The sequence below is a fragment of the Orbicella faveolata genome, unplaced genomic scaffold, assembly GCF_042242905.1.
Source record: "Orbicella faveolata isolate gen_17 unplaced genomic scaffold, um_ofav_v1 contig_25, whole genome shotgun sequence".
In the NCBI taxonomy this organism is placed as follows: domain Eukaryota; kingdom Metazoa; phylum Cnidaria; class Anthozoa; order Scleractinia; family Merulinidae; genus Orbicella; species Orbicella faveolata.
In genome coordinates this window covers 30,441,575-30,464,690 of record NW_028301553.1, presented here as the reverse complement: position 1 = coordinate 30,464,690, position 23,116 = coordinate 30,441,575, and the positions used below count along the sequence as shown (strand labels likewise).

Below are 23,116 nucleotides of genomic sequence, written 5' to 3'. Positions count from 1 at the left end.
TCCCTGGGTCATACTTCAAGAGAGCGTTCTTGAGAAGGTTTGGAGATCACTGCCCGTTGCATGCTAAAACAGTGCTAAGCTTTCCCAGCACCAGGCTTTCCTAGCATGAAGAGAGAACACTCGAATATGTACTCGAATCAAGACTGTCTACGCTGGCAAGGCTTGAACTCATAACCTGCGAACAGGCTCCTGGCGAAGAAGGTAAAAAAAATTGGCGAGCGAAGGGAGCGGACGAGCGCGAAATTGAAGAATTCGCCGGGAGCCTGTTCGCAGGCTATAGAGCGCAAAACAGTCTTCTCATTGAACACCAACGCGATCATGAGCTGGTAGCCAAAAGAATTTTGGATTACTGTCTCTACATCTAACCTCAAACCAGAGTTTTCGTTTTGCCGTCTTCCATCAAGAATTGGCAATGTTATTCAGTCTTAAAATGCAACAGGACGTTCTGTCTGTTTCCTATCACTGGGGAGCTCAAAAATGCGACTGCGGGCTCTGAATTTGACAGTGCTGTGCGTTGACTGAGCACGGTAAAGCCAGTTTCTCGTATTTTTCCTCAAAGCAGTGTCCTGTTTGAAAAGCTGCGGTTTTTGAAGGCATTCCTTTGATCTTCGACTCACTTTGCTATTTCAAAGAGAAAAACAACCATCAGCCAGCGCCTAAGTTTCTCCTGTAAAAAAAAAATTGTCACTTGAGTTACATAACCAGTTGCAACTTGTTAAATGACCAACATCAGCCGTTGGTGTGTTCTGGCACGTTACAGTTAAATAAAAACGTATTTCGTAACCATTGATGATTAAGTCAAGAATGTGACCGGACATGATATGGTTTGTGATTAATATATAAACTTCCTTGCCGAGGTTTAAGTCTGTGGGGGTTTCATATATAATCCGTGTTATTCGAGAAAATCTTCCATCCAAATTTATAGAACTGTGTATTTGTAGACGCCATGTTGGAGTCCATCGGAGGAAACCAAAATGGTGACTCTAAAGTAATAGAAACATCTGTCACTGACTCTCTGGAACTCTGGAACTCTGGATACATTGAAATTAATACTTAGTTTAACATAAGGACTGTTGAGTTGGCAAAAACTCAAAAGATGAGGCATCTCTTGACCTTTACGTGACAGCATTCTCGGACCGCCATTTTAAGAATCCTGTCAAGGTACAACTTTGTAAAACATTACGTTCCTAGAGTGTCTTCTCTGATTTAGCACTCAGAGGGATAGGTATTTCTTTTTCTTTCTTTTTATTATTTTGAAATATTACAACGTCCCATGAAAACCTGCAATTCGTATAGTACCATTTTGGCAACGCAAAAATTGACCCACTTTAAATCTTTTTCTTTTGGCTCGGTGCAGTTTAGTGCCATTTGTGAATCACGTAGTTTAGTTCTGGTAATATAGCCACATGTTTGGAATAGTACAGATAATTACAGTAATAAGAAACATAAAAATAATACTTTGGTTCCTTCGTACTAGCTAGCACTCTAGACATGCAATAGCGCACAATGTTTTAGGTGAAGAAGAACAGAAACTAACTGTAAATGAAATCGAAATCACTAAAATTACTACGGTATAAGTGATGTCAAGGCCACTCTACACGTGACATGAATCGTGATATCAATCGTGATATTACGTGCTATGTATCTATAGTCTGCACAAAAGGTCCACCTTCCAAGTAGACGAAGCCTCCCTTCAGTCGGATTCAAAAGTTGACACTCAGTTTGATACCTCACAGGTAGAATTTTGAATTCACTTACTCAAATGGAAGAAGAAATAAGTAAGCAGCGGAAACCTACGAAATGTTTGACCTCGGAGCGATTTCGTCGCTTTGTGTATTTCATGGGCAATATTGAGCATGCTCTCTTGCATTGCCGTACTGTTTGTGTCACTGGTGTCCATGCAAAGGCGAATGTCTTTACTTGAAAGCAAGCTCAGTGAAATTTCTGAAGAACTCAAACAAGTCCGGTTCAAGAATGACGCTAAAGAATCCTCCAGCGCTGTGCACGTAAGATATAAGCGGAATGCTAATCCAACAATGACTTTGGCTGACCTTACCAAGAGAATTATCGCACTGGAAAGCAGGTCCACGCTTCGAGGTCAGTAGGCAATTATTCTCTTAACAAATTAACTTCAGTTTTTCATGCGTCTGTCCTGTTATTGATCACGAATTTCGTCATAACATTGTCAAAATATCTTAAAGAAAGGGGACAGAATGCACTAAAAGACACTTGTAAATAGTCATTTACTGATTCACATTCAGTAAAATCTGCCAATCATATTAGTTCTCTATAGCCATACCCTTAGGAATAGATCGATCTCCGATTCCACCGATGATAACGCTGTCTGTCTTGTAGACCTTAAATTTGGTTTTGAATGCTAAAGGTCAACTGAAAGACTTTTTGATTGGATGAAATTTTGTTTAGGTCGAGACGGAAGAGATGGAATGCCAGGACCTCCCGGACCTGCTGGTAATACACATCTTCCATTTACCTCTATTTAGAGTCGGCTTGCCTTTTGATTTGTTTGTTTTTTTCCTTGTTCATTTGACCGAATAACTCTCAATTAACGAGGCTTTGTGCAGTGGTAGCAAAAGTGACTTGATCTAGAGCAGGAGAATCCTGTACGACTTCAGTGTTGCGTTTAAGTAGTTTTATGTCTCAGTAGTTTGTTTGCTCGTCCAAAATACTACTACACACTACTCTGTGTTGCTAAGCGACCAACCCAGTCTCATCGTATAACTTATCAGCTGGTTCTCAAAGTGCAGATGCATCGTGTACACCAGATCTGTTAGCTGGATTGAAGATTTTAGAATATCGCTTGCCTAGATTCATGCCAGTGAGTTTGCATTGGTTTGTTGCCTGTTCAGTTTAGCTTGATTCTTTTCCTGTTGTTACTATAGTAGTCACCACATACTATGTAACGTTATTTGATTTCTCAGTTGAAATTGCAAAGAAAGTAGCAAGTCAATATATTTATAAATTTTCAGGACGGGACGGTAGAGATGGAAGAGAAGGTCCCTCGGGACCTCGAGGAATTGCGGGACCAAAAGGTATTTGAAGCTAGCCAACGTGAATGTTGGAAAACTTTTCTGGTTCACTCAGTCCGTAGCGTCTATCCACCCTTAATCTTTATTCGGTCAAGAGTCTGAGAAGAGTCCTCTGACATGGATATTTTACGATTGATTGTTTATTGCTTTCAAAAAGTTCCCGGTTTCACTTCCGGATGTTTGTGAAATCAACAACGCATTTTGTTGCTTTTTGTTAAATTTATAGGTGATGTTGGTCGAGTAGGAGGTCCTGGGCCCCAGGGACCTGCTGGACTTCAAGGAACAATGGGACCAGAAGGACCGGGGCTGTCAGGTGTGAGTTACAACCGCTGGGGACGTACGAACTGCTCAGGAGATGCCATTACAGTGTACATAGGTATCGACAGAAAAGGCGTGTATCTAAATAAATTAAAGAGGGCCCTGAAGTGAACGGGGGAACGGGCCCAGAGGTTTTGCATCCTATTTTGCAACTTAGTTTTTGCTCAATTATTTATTCGGCGTGATCGGCCTGAATCGACCGCATTTTACCAGTAAAAACATAGGAAAATCCAGTTCCCATTGTACCTCCTCAAGCCTCTCTTGTCAAATGTCTTTCGTGTTACTGAAGCCTATGAATTTCACCGAGATTGCCTAACGAGGTCTTTTAAACCATCCCCCTAGAGAGGGGAGGAGGAGATGAATCATTTCTCAATTGAACTGTTTCATTGGCAACCTTTGACCAGGTTCTTAGGCCCATCTCTCAGGTTGTCACGCACTCACTCATCACTTTCTGCTTCCATCTTTTCCACAGACGGTCAATCATTCCTCTGTTCTCTGCTGCTCGGGCCGGTTTAATATGTAGGTTTAGCCAGGCCTAAAGGCGGAGCCCCTGGCCTGGGTTGTTCAGAGCCTGATAAAGCTAACCCAGAATAAGCTAGAATTTTGATTCGAGTTTTGTAACTTTGCGGCGAGGTTCTCTGTAAATTGTTTGGCCTTCTGTTTTGAGTATGTATGACTACACAAAACAAAATCAGTGAAAAAAAAATAGGCAAAAATGTATTCTTCGGTTAACTTTTAATCCTCGGTTAGCGTTAACCGGCTTTCGAACAGCCCGACCCTGACTACATGTTAACCTGCCATGAGCCTGCGATCCGATCGAAAACCAGCACTTGGTCATTGATCAACTTCAAAAAACACGAGAACTTGATGATCTTTTAACTTAAACCCACGATATGGTCACGTAATACTGGTCAGCGGATACCTTGTTTTGACAGGTGTCAATTGACCATAGTATGGATACCAATATCAAAGGTGGACGCTATAAACCAAGGCTGCATCTCTCTGTCAATCTATTAGTTAGAGTATGACCGCAATCTTGCGCGACTCCGTCGTCGCCTCCGTACCTACGAACTCACGAGCAATACCACTTGCCATGATTATCAAGAGAAAATCAATTCATGGGTTCCCTTTTCTTTCCTATATGAGTATGGTGCTCCGCTTGGCAGCCCTTCGGGCCAACAGAGCTCCGCTACTATTTGATGCATGTCTTTTGCCTTCGATGCAGGCGCAATGGGTGGTGGATACTACACTCACACTGGCGGTGGCACTAACTACGTCTGTCTCACCGACAATCCCATTTATGACAAGTTCCAGAGTGGGTGGCAGGGTACAGCAGAAATGTACGGTACTGAATACCAAACATCATTCGCGGGCTTCACCACAGGCAGTCTTCATCAGCATGACGCACCGTGTGCTGTGTGCTACGTCAGATCACGTGGGTCCCAAGTGATGATTCCTGGAACCAACAAGTGTCCTTCAGGTTGGACCAGAGAGTATTATGGGTATCTGATGACCTCTCACTACGACCATGCCCATCCTAGTGAATTTGTGTGCGTCGACGTAGATGCCGAGGTCTTGCCCGGGAGCCACAGAGACACAGATGGGGCTTTGTTATACGTAGTACAGGGTAACTGTGGGCACGCGACCTTACCATGCAAGCCGTACATTCATGGATATGAACTGACCTGTGTTGTTTGTACTAAATAGTTAGCTCACCAAAATGTGAAACAAAAATAACATAGTCGAGCTGTAATGGTTGTTAGTAATATACCAAAATGTTACTCTCTGTAAACCAAATTATAAATGTAATTCCTTTCTAGGCTTGGCCACAGATAATGAAAGGAAATGGTTATGAAACCTCACAAGGTTCTTTGTTTTATGTTTTTGTTCGCTTTTCTGGCCTTGATCGCGCACAAAACACGATAGTTGTTTACTCTGTACAGAGGATCTAACCAATAGAAACGTTTTGGTTACATTATTCATGCATAGTGTATGAGCGCAAAACAAAAGGTTGTGCACGGTCGCGGACCTTCCAACATAAATCTTGAAATCTTTGTTTGCTCCTTTAATGTTTGTCGGGCTTCGTAACCTGTCCCCTCTATGACTATGGCTTAGCTCACACCATGGCCGCAAAGACATAACAACAAGATCATTTTAGCCTGCAGTACAGGTGGATTAGCGGGCTCTAGCGCGATACACGAGCGCGCGCGAAGCGCGAGGCGAGAAAATCCGCCTGTAGTCACACTATTGTTTATGCTCTTCCAACCGTTCGCCTGGTGAACGGTTTTTGTTGATTGGTTGCTTTAAGCCACGTGACGTCAGACGCGAGAAAAAAACAAAATGTGTTTAACTCGAGTGACAGGCCTACACGGACTGCTACGGCTCGTGACATTTCTACATTTGCCGTTCTCTTATAAATTCCAGCTTCTCAACCTTTTATTTTGCTCTTCACTTGTTTTTGAAGGGCACTTAATGTTGTATTATCAGGATGATTTTGCTAAAAGTGGAGAAGAGCCGTTGTACTGTTAAGTAGACGTCAGAGCTCTGCATAGTTTCAGCTGTTATCTATCGCTTTGTAGAGTTTGACAGCTCTGTAATTTGCCATGTGCAAAGTAGTGCGGTTTGTCTTGCTTCATTTCTATTGCAGAAATGTATCTCTTTAATCATTCCCTCTGGAGGGACAAAGTCGGTGAGCATCAATGTTGATTACTTGCATTCTACATTGTGATGCCGTGCCCGGTTGTTAGATTAAAACTGTGTTAAATTAAGCTATATGGCTTTTCACCACGGATCGTATTTAGCTTTGTCCGGCGTCGCCAGAGACTGCTGTAGTCTTGGAGATCCGTTCTGTGTCGTCAAAGTTATGTTTCTTCCATCCTGAATTTGTTCGAGCTTTTCGTCTCCTGAGCTCGATGTTTAGGTTTATACCTCCTTTGTTCGTTTCGGCACAACATGATTTAAATTTAGCTAAATTTAGATGTTCACGTCTGTTGACTGTTTTGCGTCATGTATACATTTGTTAATTGGTTATTTGAGACATTTTTTTCGCGGCAGTAAATTGAATTGCTTTGTTCTCTCTCATTCTTTCATGCCAATCATTTCCAGGGGACGGCAGAGCATAAACAATGGTGTGACTACGGGCGGATTTTTCTCGCCTCGCGCTTCGCGCGCGCTCGTGTATGGCACTAGAGCCCGCTAATCCGCCTGTACTGCAGGCTAAGATCATTTAAATGTCTTTCGTCGCTATTGTGAACAATGCAGCCAAACAACACAACAGCCAAACGCCACAACTTTTAATAAAGAAGCCATTTTGATTTCAAACAAGACAGATGATTTTATTTATTATTAAGTTAATAAGGTATTTTAATTCTAATCATTGTTTTATTTTTATTTTAGTTATTTTACTATTATAAGCAGGTCCACATCAGCCTTTTGGCTGCCGATTCAATATTGTTCATTCAATCTTGTAATTATAAACCTGCTCTAACAAATAAAGGATTGATTGATTGATTGAAGAGGATAATGAGATAAGCATGGAAATACACAAGCTATGAAGAAAAGAATGAAAACCTGTGGGCTGAGTATTAAAGATTATTTGAATGACATGTCGGCTTCATTGATTCATGTTATCTGCGTTTTGCAGTTTTGAGCTTTATAAATTGTTAGATTGTTAGATTAAACGTGAGACGAATAAAGGACTTTTTTAAAATTACTTTTAATTTCCAATTAGCGAACTTTATTTCGTATAAACATTTCAACCGAACTGATCCTCCTACTTTGTTTGAACTTTTGTCCGAGAAAGATACCGTAACGTTCAGGCATTCATTCGTACCATATCTTGTACTGCATTGTATTGTATAGTATAGTATAGTATAGTATTGTATTGTATTGTATTGTATTGTATTGTATTGTATTGTATTGTATTGTATTGTATTGTATTGTATTGTATTGTATTGTATCAGTGTATTGTATGTAAGAAATAGAAAACATGTACCGTGTTTCTATCGAGTTATAGAAACACGCGTGGAAGTTTGGGAGAACGAGAAATGCCGTGGAAACACGAGCCGCAGGCAAGTGTGTCCACAGCTTTTTCGAGTTCTCCCAAACTTTCACGAGTATCTCTATAACTCGATAGAAACACGGAAAACATGTTTTCTAGTTCTTTTAGAAAACACCGCGATGAAAAAAAGAAAAAAAAAAAGTTGTTAACTTTGATTATCAAAATGTAAATTTGCTCCTCGAGGGCATAACCTCTGTCATTGTTGTTGAACATTAATTATGTGGGTGCCTATTTAATTTGTGATTCCACCAGAATAGCGTGGTGTGAAATTCTTAGTGCTTGTTCTTAACATTTTAGTTGTGTTTCAAATCAATAAAACATGCAATTTTATGGGTGATACAACAACCACGTAAAAAGTTAGGAAGGAAATTTCCAGGCTTATATCTCAAAAGGGCGGATTTCTATGGTTTTTGGGGTGACAAGGATTTTTACAGTTATTACAATCCTTACCATCAAGACACACTCCAATCCTTTTTCACCAGAAATTCTGTAACTTTTCAAGGATTTCTACAGGAATTACAATCCTTACCATGTCAAACTCCAATCCTTTTTCATCAAAAATTCTGTAAAGCTTAGAGGAATTCTGCTGGAATTACAATTTTTACCATCAAGTCAAACTCCAATCCTTTTTTGTGCAAGTCCTACAAGTTATCAAATTTTCAAACTGTCCAGCAAAATCTTTCCATTTTAGATAACGTTGACCACCCTGAGATTTCTCTTAACATTAATTTTATAACGGTCTTCCTATTGCGTACAGGATAATAGCAACCATTTAGTTTTAAAGGGATTAACTATACAAAGCATACAAGCCCTGGTACTCAAAACACTTGGAGAAAGGAGGGAGGAAGTAGCGAAACCTAGCAGATTCCACCCACCTAAACCAAAAAGGCAAAACTGATAAACTAGGCGTAAATAATGTTAAGGTTCAGAATCACCATAAAGTTCGCCTACATCCAGCAGAAGTCTCCTTTCGTCCATGAACGAAGCAGACGTACAGAGTTGCCACCAATGTCGTATATGTTTGATGAGGAAGGCTACGAATCTTGCTATCTGGGAGAGAAATGCAAAAGTGACCAAGAGCAACACTAACACTGGAATAAAAGCCAAGGCTCCTACTTCAATCCACTCCAGGTGATCCAGGTAAGATTTCGCCGGCCCCAGATCTAAGCCAATAAAAAGCAAGGTTGCCCTTGGTAGGTTGATTGCTGCAATCATTGTCAAAGCAGAAAGGGACAAAGTCTCTGCTTTATTAGCCAGTGGGTCTCGATATGGATTCTTCAACATGTGATGAAGGGTCATCAGGAGGCAAGCGAAAGTCATGCAAACCATACGCAACATTGCATTGTGAATAAACGTATGGCATGCGAGAAGGACAAACCGTCGTCCAATCAGAATACTTTCCCAGTACAGTGTTCCTCCGTCATTAGTGCTTGGTGGGCGAAATGGACCATGAAGAACTTCCAAAACGTCGTCGCTCTCTTCCTGTGCATTCGTAAAATCGCTCACTCTTCGTTTTCGAATTTCTTTGAGAGACCAGCACAGGATAAATGGCAATGGAAAAATGCAAGCCGCAAGGAACTCATTTGCGCTTATGGATGACTTATAAAGTTTGAAGGAGCCAAAGTAAAGAACTAAGATAAAGGGCATCAAAAACACTACAATGTAAGCGAGAAAAATGTACTGCCACCATTGGAAGCATTGTACATTTCCGTCAATAAATAGGCATTGTTTTGATCCAATAGACACGCAATGCATAAGCTTCAAGGATGTTTCCGCCAGCCGTTCGTAACCCAGTAGTAGAACTTCAACAAGAACCGCCACATAGTGACTTAATTTTGGTTTTCCTTTTCGCCTGCAGATGTTGATGAAGCTATGCACACAATAAATCAATAAAACGTCGGCCATTGTCACAGAGACGGTTGCAGAAAGAAACAACTCCTTTGTCACTGCTGTTAGCCCAGAAAAGGGACACCCGATTCTGTCATTTACTGTTCTAATCTGGAAATTGAAAGCGGACACCACGAGATAGGCGAAAGGTACCTTTTCAAGAAGGCTCTTTGTTGTGTCATCAATGAGAATCTCGGCGACTTGATAGAAATAGAATGTAATTTTAATGTAGCCACTATCGGAGTGGTGGTGGTCACCAACCTCGCCCGAATCATCTTCTAACTGGCTGTCCTTTCTTTTGTACCATAAGATCTGATCTGTAAGAAAACCAAGAATGGGTGGTTTTATCAAAAGATAGAGCACCAATCCAGTTGTGAATATCATCGTTGCAATCCACAGCCAGTGTTGGTTACATTTCGCTGTGTTGGTGCAATCAGCTGAAAACAGTGTTTCTGTGAATCCCTTTGCGCATTTTCCACACAAAGTACCATCTCTGTTGCCACGACATCGGTTGTAGTCTTTTGAATGGGGTAACGGACTTTGACAGTAATGTTCCGGGCAGCTAATAAATTGCAGTGATGGTGGATGGCCAGGTGATGGATAGCCCCAGAAATTTGGTCTCGCAGCTATGTTAGTTTTAGTGCAATTTCCACCAAATGGACAAGGTGCGCAGTCAACTGTAGAATTAACATGCAAACCTCGAGAAATCCCCTTTTGGAGGCTGTAATAACCTGGTATGCAAGACCGACAAGAATACTTTAAAACAGTGAGATTTATTCGGCAAGACATGTTGTTTTTCTCCATATAGACAATATGTGTTGCGTTGTCCAACAGAAGCTTGCTTCCTTCGCTGCAGTGAATCTCCGATTTCTCATCTATATCAACGTATCCCCCACTGGAGGTGGCTAGCACCGGGAAATTGTTTTTCTCCGGGACTAGCGATATCATAGAAGTGTTTGTAAGATTTAAAGGTCCTCCACTTTCGGAATACAAGAAGGTGGATTTCTTATACGACGTGTTTTCTTTTGTTCTCAAGAAAGAACAGTTTTCAAACTCTACCCGACCAGTGCCATAAGCGGAATAAACATGCCCAGTCTGTTTGATGCCAAAATTATCTTGAAAAGTACATCTTTGAAATTTGGTAAATCCGTTACTTAGGTGCACTCCTCCAGCAATCAACCCGACATTATTTTCAAAGACGGTGTCTTCAAATGTCACGTGAGTTTCGTACTGCCAGAGCGGGTGAGTGTTCACCTTGGTATCCGATCGAAGACAACCCATTTTCAGAGGTTTGTCTGGCTTGGTTAAAATTGAAATGCCTCCTGTAGCAGTCTCGTAAAAACCATCACCCGACTTATTTCCTGGAATGATCCATTTCTGAACCTCAGGATAGGGGTAAGTACAGTTGATGAATCTGGAGCGTCGTATTGTCAAGTTCTTCTTCCCTTCGAAGAAAAGGGCAAAATTACTGGAGGGCTTGGAGTCAAATGTGTCATTCTCGAGTCTGATTACTGCGTTTGAGGAATTAATGTTTTTTAATGGCGCGATATTCAGACGAATAGCATAGCTTTTCTGGATTGTTTCATTGCATGTAAAGAGAGTGTTTTTGATGATAACTTCAACTGAGGTTGGATCGAGAAGAGTTAACATAAGGTCATAATGATTTTTTACAAATGTGCAATTATCAACGTAGACTTTGACCGAAAATGAGTCATTTTTCGGAGGCGTTGATACCACTTGGAAACCATAGCGAAAGGAAGTGACTGTAACGTTGACCAGCTTAATTCGGTATTTGGGACTTACGAAGAATGCGTTTTGTTTTGTTCCGTTGCTGATCATCAGGCTGTTTGTTACTGTTACGCTTCCCGCATTACCGTTTGATGCCACTATACGGAAAGCAATTGCTTTCCTTTTATTTGGAGCATGGTCTATCAGTGAGCACCTCGAAATTGTTACGTTCGTTTTGCCTCCCAAAGTCTTCAAACTTAAAGAGCCGTCCACTGATGTTTTTAACCTCTTATAGAAACTGGAATTGTATAGTGTCACTTTTCCTCCTCTCAATAAAACTTCGATAGCAGTGCATTTTGATCCGTCCCCGTGCCAGTTTTGAACTGTTACATTTCTCAGGGTGAGATCTAGTTCATTTGGAAATGACCCGTTATACAATCTATGGTGTTTTCTTACGGGGGGTACTCCTATTGCTATTGCGCATCCGAATTTTCTTGCACCACTGTAACTGAATAAAACGTTGGTGAGACTAATTGTTAATAACCCTCGTGGGGTGTTTGCAAACAGCGATCCACCAGCCAAAGCTCTGTTGTTTTTGAATGTTGAATTGAAAATCTTTAAAAACGCACTGATACTGGCCTCAAGGAACAAGCCTGCTCCTTTAGATTTTCCTTTCTGCTTGTTGAAAGAGGAATTCTGGATTTCCACATCTGCTTTGCCAGACTGAATCCCAATGCAAGGAGAACGATTGTTAATGCACTGAAAAGCCATGAACTTTACGTGTGCTTCTCTCACATTTGAGAAATACAAACGCTCTCTCTCGACTCTATTGCATTTTAGTTCCACATTTTTGTACTCCTCATTTGTCACCCCATTAGGAACAAAAAGTTCCATAAAAGGTCCATGATTTCCGACATAGCTGACGCTGGTGCATGATACAATAATCTGTACCGCTACTGATTTTTCTGGGTACTTTTTGCTGGTTGCAATCCTCACACCCCCTTTGTGAGTACCTGGGCCACCATTTTCTGAGAAATATGTATCACTGACGTTAATATTAAGCACTTGGTTTCCGTTTACTGAGTTGTTAACCAGAAGAACTTCGACACATTGCAAATTTTCGTGGAAATACGAAAAGCCTTGGACTTCAAGTTGAAAAGTTCTAATGCTCCCGATCTGAATACTCAAAGCTGAAGGCGAATGATGGAACGAGCAGTTAACAATTTTTACTAAACTGCAGTCATGAAAAGTTAAGGGCGTTTGCCAAAAAACGATCCCTGATAACTCGAACTCCATCCGCTGTGGGCAATGTGGTTTCTTGAAATGAATTCCTCCATCACAGAAAACATGAGATATTGAGCCCTTTATGCTCAAGCTTTTGTTGATATAAATACCTTGATGGCTTTCAGAAACGCTGCAGTTGTAGAAGGTTCTTTTTGTACCAGTCCCTTCGAGGTAGATTTTTCCGCCACAGTCCACTTGGTGAACGGCCTTAACAATGGACTGACAAGGTTGATCTCTGGCGCCACAGTTGTTGGTGTCATGTCCAAGGGGCGACACATAAACTGTCGGTAAATTAAGCTCTTGTGCATCTAGAGCATTTTAATCAAAAGGAAAAAAGAAATCGTGAGTCAACTTTAATGTAACAAGAAACTCGCTATGAATTAGAAATTCACCTTTATGGCCATTCGGACCTCGTTAATGCTTACAATGTAGTTCAATTGTAACTTGAGTGATCAATTCTGTACAAGAGGCTTTTAGTTAGCTTAAATGTTCAAAAGGTTTAGATGATGCGCGCCCCCAACAATTAAGGCGGGGGTTAACATGAAGGCCATATTTTTGCTGGGTATTATGGCTTGAATGCAAATATCTCGTTCACGTGTCAAGCAGTGAAAAATCTCTCTGCTCATTCCACATAGCTACGTTTTGGGCTGTTTTGTAAATTTTTTGGTGATTTTGGGGTATATTTGGGGATAAATTGTTTTCCTCAAAGGATTAGTAAAATTTATGGAAATAGGAAATTTTGAAGATTTGATGTTGTTTTAAAATTAGAATTTGAAGTTAGAAATTGGTAGACGTACACCAAACAGTTGCCCACCAACCCGGGGTTCCCTTTTGGGGGCAATCAACTGTCTGGTGGTGTTACAAACCCCTTTTTATCCTTTTAATCCCTCTTTAAACTTCCTAAAATTTCACTTAAATTCATTTGCACCCCCCGCCTTAAGAGTGTTAAAATTTGGTCACACGTACATTGAATGATCGCGTCAGTAGCCTTGTCAACACCAAATGACGGGGGGTCCGATTTGTTTGACAGATTCAAGGAAAACGAAAAATTTGTCTGATCTGAACTATGATGTTTTCATGAGGATACCCTATTAGGCGATTCGGAAAAAAAACTTTGCGAAACTCCTTGGCCGAGCGAGAACCAGGGGCTTGGGGCGAATGACAGACGACGACGAATAACCAAACAAATGGGTGTTACTAGAAGCGGCTCGTCGCTATGGCAACGACCATTCAGTGACGGTCATGAACAGTAATGTAGCTCTAGTTGCTCCCATTCACTTTTGCTGCTTTCAGGCAGAGCTACCCTACAGGGTGTTTCAAAAATTCGTGGACACTTTTCTATACAAATAAATGATAGTTAGAGGATTCCCATGTTACTGAAAGTTTTATGTACATTGTTTCCTTTATCAATTTCCGAGAGTGTATTTAACGAATATTGTGTATTTAACAAATTGACTTCAGTTTTTTATGCATCTGTCCTCTAATTGATGACAAATTGCGTTATAACGTTGTCAAAGTGACTGTGGAACCACGAGTCTCAGGCGAATGATTCTGCAGTAAACTTTGACAATGTTATGACCAAATTTATCTTCAATAAGAGGACAGACGCATAAAAAACTGACGTCAATTTGTTTTTTACAATAACAAGACCCCAAAGTGGTCAAACGTCGGGAATAAATGAAGGTTAAAGATGCCGTAAACTTACCGTAGACAAAGCCAAGTAAATTTTATTCAAAGTGACGCGAATATTGTCAATAGCTCTTCTCGCTTTTTGATTCGCTACTTAGGAAAGTTAATAAAATCCCATTGGTTAAAAAGTTGACAGCTTGACGGCTGAAGGTTGAACTGTTGAAAGTTTGCATAAATTAAAATTTTATCCGTCTGTACTCTCATTGATGATAAAAATGAGCCAATCGGCGAGCTAGAAATTACACAGTTATCGTATAAAAAAGGTTTTTGTGGCATAGAACGAGCTACCGCCCTTAGCTTGCTAGTGATAAGTTTCGCCAGGCTTGCCGTAACCTTGATTTTAGTCCTTCCATCGTCTTAGGGATCGGATGTCTATATGCAGCTTCGTCAATGATGCTCCATAGGTTCTCGATGGGGTTAAGACTAGGTGAACTTGCTGGCCACTCATCTTTTAGAGTAAAACTCGGGAGGTTCCTCTTGCACCACTGCTGGTTTGCTTTCGCCGTATGAGCTGGTGCGCCATCTTTTACGAAGGTCGCGCTGCTTTTGTTCGTGAAAAGCTTTCGTTTTACAGGCTATTCTGTTGCACGTCGTCAGAGGAAAAGAGGCTTCACTTCTTTCTCAAGGATTTTTGTAATATAATACTCTGCCGTTACAGTTTGGCCTTGCGGAATAAAATGTAAGGAAGTAAGTATTGCCACCACAAGCTATCCATTTGGCGCTTCCTTTAACTTGGTACGATGGCGAAACCTGGCTTTCCTGTGCGCCTCATACCATATCGTTTGTAGGGTTGGGGAGATGGAAAAGGTATTAGGGCACTTATCGCTAAAGAGAAACTTTTTCCATTCATCTCCTGCAACTGCTGCAAAGTTATTTGCGAGCGAATGCTAAGCGAGGTTTCCGCTGTTTGTTGCTCAGAAGTGGTCGTTTTTTTTTTTTCTCTCAAGGTTTGCATCCTTTTCTGGACATATATCTCCACACGGTTGTTGTTGTTCCAAGCAGATCTTTGTTCTTCAGTTGTTTGCTGATTTTTTTTGATAGAACTGCCCTTTTTATACTTTGCTTTTTCTTTAATTTTCTTTGCTAGTCTGTCAAGGACTGTTGGTCTACCACTTCTTGGCTTGTCGTGAGACTCTTGAGAACTTGACCATTTTGCTACCAAGCTCCTGCTTTTTTGGAATAGTTTAGCCGTTCCTCGCGTAGATACTCCAAATGATCGTAAAATTGCTGCCTGTGTTCTTAAATACACTGCTTTTTTTAGGGTTCATAATGCAAATTATCTCAAAACGATGAAAATCTAGTAGGAACAAAAAACAGACAAAGATGGCGGGAAAGTACAGAAACAAACACGGCATATATTTGCACCTTTTGGTGAGGAAGTACTTAATTCAACGATTCTTTTTATTTTTCTTCTATAATAGTTCTGATAATCAATAAACAATAAGATTTCTTAATGTCTGTAAGAAAATGGAGAGAACAATGAAAAATCTGGATGATGTATAGACTTTTAAAATGTCCACGAACTTTTGAAACACCCTGCACAGTATTGTGAAGAGGGTCTGGAAGGGTATTCTCGGGATCCGGGATTTGGCCAAAATATGGTGCGGGAGTCGGGGAAACGTTAAATAGCTTGACGGGACCCGGGATTTGACTGCTTCCCGGGAAGCGGGACTCGCTAAAATTTGGTCACGGGATGCGAGATTTTTTTCGCCTGTCTGTCAGGAATTTGAGAAATTGTCACGACCCAAATAAACGTTCCAGCGGCCAAAGAGAATCAACCACGCGAGCGCTAAGTGGTGTCTGCTTTCAAATCAAACTATAGCGTGTGCTTGGTTAATAGTAATCCAATTGAAAATGCCAGCGAGTATTTTGTTCAACCAGATGCCAGAAAAGTGCACGTACTGTAATAGCATAGCAGTTATTTACTCGATGCTCAATTGACTCAGTTGCTCAAGCTCTTCAGTCTCTTCACAGGTTCACATTTATAGGGATTTTTCAACAGCTCTGCTATAGTTAGAGTTTTGGTCTCATTTTATCGTACAGCCATATCATATCGTGGTATCGTCATAGCATGCTCTTTCATCATACTGAGGTACAAAAAACTATTTCTTTTTAGCAGAAGTCTTTAAAAACACGTGTAAATTCAAAATATCAATCGAAAGGGCAATCTACATCTTACATTTATTAGCTTTTGTGGAAATTAGACTTTTTAATGTATTTTTCTGGGAAAGAAAAACGGGATTAGGGATAGTGATGAAGAAAGTGCGGGGTGCGTGATTCTTGTGAAAAAGGAGCGGGAATGCGGGATAAGGACCCCCTTTCTCCCCTTCCAGACCCTCTGTGAATAGCCTAACAAGGACTGAAACTTGGATGGGTGAGGCACGAATGGATGGACTGACTGATTGACTGACTTACTGACCGACCGACCAGCCGACTGACTGACTGACTAACTGAATGACAGAGAGATGGATGGATGGATTATCTGATTGATTGATTGACTAATTGATTGATTAATTCACTGACTGACTGATTGACAGACTGACTGACTGACTGACAGGCAGGCTTAAATTGAACTAGCCAATTGAACAGACTGTCACATGAATTAATCTCCTCGGTAGATTTTAGCTGATACCCCGAGCGGTACTTCCGTATAAGAGGCTAATGGGAATGTGCCGCTGGATGGGGTCGCATTTTCACAACTGGATTGACTATCATGGGGTCACATTTTCAATAGAGTTACTAGAATGAGGTCGCACATTTTCTGATTTTCGGGGTAAGGCAGTTGTTCATATTTGTTCACGGTTAGCAAATGTACCAAAATGTTTGTACTGTAGGTGAAAAGTAAAATGTTCTTTATTCAATAAAAGGTACATACTTAAATAGAAAGTAACTAAGTTGGGATCGCGAAAATTACATATTTGCCTAAAGTGACCAAGATGAAGTCTATAATTGGCCACAGAAAAGACTATAATGGGGAAGGGGCTCTGAGAGGCCAGCGGCAAATATCCAGCAAAAATTAACCCACGTACTTCCCCCGGGGCTGTTACACGTTGGTTACACCCGAGCTGACAATGCTGAGTCGTCGGCCAAATTAATCGCGAAATTAAAGAGGGTCGCAGCAGCGGTTTCTGCTCTGGGGTGTACTGTTGAAATCGAAATTACCTTTAAAAGACAATCTTTGATTTCCCTGACACCACAACATCTTTTCGACTTATGACGTAGTTTGTTTTCTCATAGTTTTCCAAGCAGCACCTATTACCATAGCGACGGTAACGCGTTGCCGCTGATTTTGAAAAAGGTCAAATTAAATCTGGAAATGGCTAATTGAAATTACGGACAATTCACATAGCTCGTAATTTGCATTAATGTAGTCGTTTTCGTTCTTAAATATATTACATCACAGCCACGTAGGAGGCTCAATGTCAATTGAAAATGCTTTGCTACCATGATAATTTCTTGAACAGATAAGAAAAGCGTTATAGTTTAACATTTCGTTGTAAAGCTTCGAGAAATATTTTGTTCATAGGTCGAAAAGTAAAGACGTTGTAATCAATTCTCTAGAAAACTTTGATTTTAACTGGTACACCCCAAGGTCAAAAAAACTGATGCGAGCCTCCTTAACGTCGCGGCGTGCCCATTAAAATTGATGTCTACGATTTAACAGACATTTACAAAGATGTTTACGAGAATACACCCTAGGTCATCATGTGCAAATTGCAGTTCGATATTTTCATTTTCTAAAGGAAAACGTTTTTGATACAACGAAAAGCAGCAAGACGCTAATACCATCTTTTTCATTTTTTCGTTTTTAAATTTCAGTTGTTTCGAACCTTTCAGCAACATCAAGTCATGATTAAAATAAAACCCTTTTTCCATAATAAAGAAACAAGTCATCTCCAGGTGACATGAAAGCAAAAACATTCATCTCAAACCATATCGACTCGAGTGGCGTCCTGTGAACAAATCAGCTCAGATCGGATCCGTCAGGATTTGGGTCACAGACGGGCGATCGAGGAACAATAAATTTCTTCTTGATGTTTTCGAAGATGAGTCACCCTTGCGAATGGGAAAAATTCTTTGACGAACGCGCTGGCCGCTATCGCTACAAGCACAAAGGGTCGGGTGTGGTCCGAGACACCCTTATGGCCATACGGAAAGCTTTCAAAAAAGGCGCGATCAAGGTGGCGAAAACAGCCGCAAAAGGGGCGGCTGAGAAAAGGGCAAAAAACTTGGTGAAGCAGGGTGGAAAAGGGGTCCGATAAAATTCGACACTACGAAAAAGGAGGCCAAAAACGCTGGAACAGCACTCAAAGACAACACCCAGCATGGCGCCGACAAATACATCAGATGCAATGATGAAACTCAGTCAAATTTTGGCAAACCAACTTTAAATTCAGAAGTAAAATATTTTTTATTTCTTATTCCCCTCAACCGCTATTCGTTTTGGGGTATTTGATGTGTTGTGTCGGAATAGTTGCATGCTCTTCAGAGATAGCTGATGTCTGAGTAGATGTTCTGTCTTTTCTATTCCAGAAAATTCAAAATCGAACGAGTTATCCCACTCTAACGCCATTATGTTGATAAACGGGGTAACCACTGCTTATCGAAACTTTTATAGGCACCGTGACATAATGTACCTTTTGTAGTCCATTGTCATATACTATATTTAAACATGACGTTGATCTCTCGAAAGTTCTGCGTTTATCATGCTCGGTCGAACAAAATTAAAACTAACACGAATTTGCATATCCACCCTGTTGTGTATTATCGCGGCGCGGGCAGCATTATTTCAGCGCTTTCAATTTATTTTTTGAGAAAAATTCAGCAAGCTGCTGGCCGTTTCATCGAACAAACACGCTTACTTGGCTGAAAAAAAAAAAGTTATTTCGGTTATTGTTTATGCTAATTTAAAATCAAAATAATTATTGCCTGTTTCTTTCGATCTTTTCATTCCAAGGTTCAGGATGTACTCGGCGCTCCTTTTTTTCTTTTTCATCGCATACGCCAGCGAAGACGGCGACCACACGAAAATCATTGGGCCGCGTTCTCGTGTTCAAGTTTCAACAGGACCGACGGTCCGTATTTGTTGTACGCTTGGTCTTGGACTTCAAGCACCTTGTACAAACCCTGCTGAATGTCGCGCCATTTGCTGATTGTTTCACTTTCTTCAAAGTCTTCAACAGCTGGCTAAAAACGCCTGTCTTGTGGTGGCGTGTCAACTACGTCCTAAGTTTGTCCGCGCTCCATCGTGTTATACCAAGGGTTTGTCACTTGTTCAAATAGAAAGCACCGCCGCCAGCTCAACCAATTCAGCAAGCTAAGCTGTGCTTTATCGATATTTCTTGACCGCGGCGACACTACCTTGCTTAATATGAGAGTCTGTCCGCCTCTTCTTCTCTTTTTTGATCATGAGACTGCTCAATTAACTTCTTACGCCGGACTGCGGTCTATGGGAAGTTAATACACGAGCTGCTCGCTTCTTTAAATAAGGTTTCGTTGGTCTGCCATTTCTCCATTCTTATATTTGTGGCAGAAATAATTTTCTGTTGTTCCTCGGGAGCAGCACAGGGCCTGTGTTTACATTTCTTTTGAGAAGAAAATATTGGCAACCTCTTGTGGCTCCACTCGTCTCATGGCGTCAGCAATATCGTTTGGTATATCGGTATACGTCGGTTTACACGATGAATAGCCAACCTTCATGAACCTATCTGAAGCACGCCGTTTGCTCCCACCGTTTCGGTTTTTTACCGCTTTGTTCAACAACTCCTTTCCGCCCGCGTCCCATGTTTATACCATGAATTTTCCATTTCTTTTTTTTTTGTGTGTTTGTTTTGGGTATCCTCTTTTTTTTGCTTGCACTGACTGTGTAACATTTTACCGCATTTAAGGCATTCGTTCAAATAAAAAATTCCACGAGCAGCACAGGGTAGTATGTCTGGGGTCAAAAAGATACTGACCGATCTAAGGGTGTTTGTGTGTATCAGCGCTGAGGGCTTCCGAAGTGCTGATATTCCGCAAAAAGGCTGTTCAGATTTGCCGCTATCTTTTTGACCTCAGACATATTACTCAAATTCTGTGCGAAGATGCCTGTTGTAAAAAGTTAAAATTTACGTAGTGTCTTTAAATTTGTTACAATGTTTGAGCTTACCTAATTCCTTCGTTGACATGTACAAAGCAAGCATAAGAAGCCCTTTAAAAAGCCATTTCTTCGCCATTGAAAATGACTCGAAGAGACGAGACCGCACAATCCTCTAAGCTATCAACAGATATGTTTGCGTGTCTCTTCACATCGCATATACCTTTCTATCTCTCATTCGAATGAGAAACATCTCCGAAACTGATTAATTTCTAAACTGAAAGATGACAGACTTAAATCTAAAACTGACATCATTTAATTTTAGAGGGCCGTTAAGTATTCATGCTATTGTCTAGAGGGGTTTGCAAATGATCCCAGGACCGCAAATGATCCCGGACAGCAAATGATCCCCAAATTGAACCGCAAACGATCCCGGACGGAAATGATCCCGACCAAAAATAAGGAATGACATGGATTTATATCAGAGGAAGGTGAAAACATATATAAAAATTACAAAATAACAAGCATGTTTTATCATTCCACAGCTTTGTTTTTTTTGTTTTTCGAAGGGTATTGACCTAGAAAAACACGAGTCTCCTGTAGCTCAGCGGTAGAGCATCCTGAGTAATCGGAAGGTCATAGGTTCGCCTCCTGTTTGGAGCACACGGATCTTTTTCTGAGTATGCCCGCGTCATTTTCAGGTAAATTCATAATTTCATGATCAATATTTCACTTTTATTGGAACAGTTTTTCAACAAGCTTACGTGAAAGTGAAATTACGCCCAAGCGCGGGAAACGGACATGTTGACACTTCGAAACCTGCTGAGTTATTCCCAGTTCGTTTTGTGTATTCCAACTGATAGCCTACGTGTAGCCGTACCCACCCCCCGAGGAAAACGGGAGGGAGGGAACGTCTACGAAGAGCTGGCACGAATCGTGTTATGTGACGTCACAGTAATTTATGTAAGTTATGTAAATAAATTATATTTTCCGTCTGTACTCGTGTCCTCGCGCAGACAAATGCCTCGTAAATATTTATTCTTTCGAGCTTATTTGCAAGTCAATGTCCCTTTTCAAATGTATATTGTGTTTTAAAGAGATTGAAAACGAGTCCGAGCGGTTTTTGGTCCAAAACAAGAAGAAGACAATCTTTGATGTATACGTCGCGCTCGCAAATTTGGAGTTCCATGTATACGCTGCATCAGTGTACGTTTGTAGGCAGTGTCATGGTCTCCTCAAGAAGAGAAATAATTTGCAGCAGAACCTGGAAGAATTACAAAAATCTATGAGAATCAACTACGCCACAAGTTTGGCCTTGTTTTCCAGCCGAAAAATTCTCTAGAAGGCGCGAATTTAAGTTCGAAGAGGTTGACTATCCTACAAGACTTCGACGGTTCGTGACATTTGTACATTTGCCGTTTTCTGTTCGGTCACTCGACCTTTTTTGTCGCTTCACTCGTGTTTATGAAGGGCACTTCATGTTGTGTAATAAGGAGGAAGTTAGCCGTTAGATCGTGCTATGGCAAATTTTTGTAGGTCATAGGTCTGCATGGTTTCCGCTGTTATCTGCATGTCGCTCAGTAGAGTTTGACACCTCTGTAATTTGCCATGTGTTTTTGCATTGTTTAGGCTCATTCTTTTGCAAGATATACTCTCAAGTCTCCACGAATTTGCTTTTGGGGGACAAAACATGAAACATACCGTGAACATGTTGCTTTATACTTGCATTCTATATTGTAACGTCGGGCCCGGCTGTGATTAGAGCTGTTTGCAAGAACAGTAGGTAGATCCTTATCACGGATATCATATTTGTTGTTGGTCATTCTGGAACCACATGATTCAAATGTAGCTGTTTACGTACAAGTCTGTCGACTGTTTTGCGTGTTTTATCTGCCATTGTTTGGCTTAGTTCAGGTAAGACCATGGTTTCGATCCTCCATGTGGATCTCATCAGATGCCGGTATTTGAAACTGCTCTGTACGTTTGTAGTTGCCACTAACGCAACTCGTACAGATGTGAGAATGAGACATTTTGCGGCTTGGCACAAATCTATTTTAGCCAATCAGTATTCTCGAAAGTATTGCTGGCGGTCTTTATCCAATAAGAAACCATTATATATTTCCATGCAAAAGCGTGACGTCACATAACACGATTCGCGCCAGCTCTTCGTAGACGTTCCCTCCCTCCCGTTTTTCCTCGGGGGTGGGCACGGCTTCACGTAGGCTATCCAACTGACAACGTAACAAAGTTCGAGTTGTCATTGAAGTTTGGAAGACGACAAAATTGAGCTCGAACTGCCAAAGAAAAACTCTTACGTAAAGAAAAAGAGTGACCGGGTTTCCGAGGAGCTGAAAACAACTTGCACATTATGAATTGCTCATTCTTTGAAGATCGGACTGCCGTTGCTGCCTGCGACGGACTTGCCTGCTGATGATAACTTGTAGATTTTTTGTCAATCTGCTGACCCGAAGGATGACAGGTCTGCTTTCCGCGGAAAGTGCCCTGAACACATCACTGCAGTTGTGTAGCTGGGAAAAAGAAGGACGCGAGTTGTAATGAGCGAGGGATTGCTCATTTCGGTGAAATGGACATTATATGACGACTACGACATTATTTGACTGCTGTCGCTCTAATGTTGTGGTTTGTATATATTTTCGACAGCCCGGCTGCTTCGCTGATTCTTTTCGTCGTATTTGCGGGACTGTTGACCCCAAGAAGCCTTGCTTCGCACCAAACATCGTCTTCTGCCTTCGCATTCGATGGTACTGCAATAATGCTGTGCAATTTGGAATTACGTTGTCAAGATAGACTTTCAAAGCCTTATACAGCCATCATTATGGTCTCCGGTCTTGTACATTCTGGCCTCTTTTTCATGGCTCGCACTGGCGTTTGCACCACCGGAATGATTCTTGGACGGCCTTCGGCATCGTCATGTAAAACTGCTTGTGTTCAGCGCTCTTAGTACTTCCCGGCCCCTTCGTCAAAAGAAGAGGACAATGTGGAACCACACGTTTTCACAGTTTGGTG

General features: G+C 41.1%; 1 protein-coding gene and 1 pseudogene across 2 annotated transcripts; one reads left to right on the top strand and one right to left on the bottom strand.

Moving 5' to 3' along the window:
• The first annotated feature begins 49 nt into the window (after positions 1-49).
• On the top strand, positions 50-6,970 carry LOC110052184 (uncharacterized; annotated as a pseudogene). Its single transcript, XR_016208409.1, has 5 exons — positions 50-2,097; positions 2,425-2,469; positions 2,988-3,050; positions 3,274-3,423; positions 4,591-6,970. The product of XR_016208409.1 is annotated as an uncharacterized LOC110052184 (transcript).
• A 273-nt stretch (positions 6,971-7,243) lies between these two features.
• On the bottom strand, positions 7,244-20,572 carry LOC149109839 (uncharacterized). The gene is made up of 2 exons (XM_089293550.1): positions 20,162-20,572; positions 7,244-12,632 (listed from the first exon to the last, which is right to left on the bottom strand). Exons 1-2 carry the CDS (start codon positions 20,226-20,228, stop codon positions 8,344-8,346), a joined length of 4,356 nt encoding a protein of 1,451 aa, XP_089149676.1. The 5' UTR covers positions 20,229-20,572; the 3' UTR covers positions 7,244-8,343.
• Positions 20,573-23,116: the final 2,544 nt, after the last annotated feature.

Excerpts from the sequence above, each read along its gene's own strand:
- LOC149109839 (XM_089293550.1), bottom strand. The coding sequence starts at position 20,228 with ATGGCGAAGAAATGGCTTTTTAAAGGGCTTCTTATGCTTGCTTTGTAC. Across the intron at positions 12,633-20,161 it reads CATGTCAACGAAGGAATTAG|ATGCACAAGAGCTTAATTTA; the intron begins GTAAGCTCAAAC and ends AAAATGCTCTAG.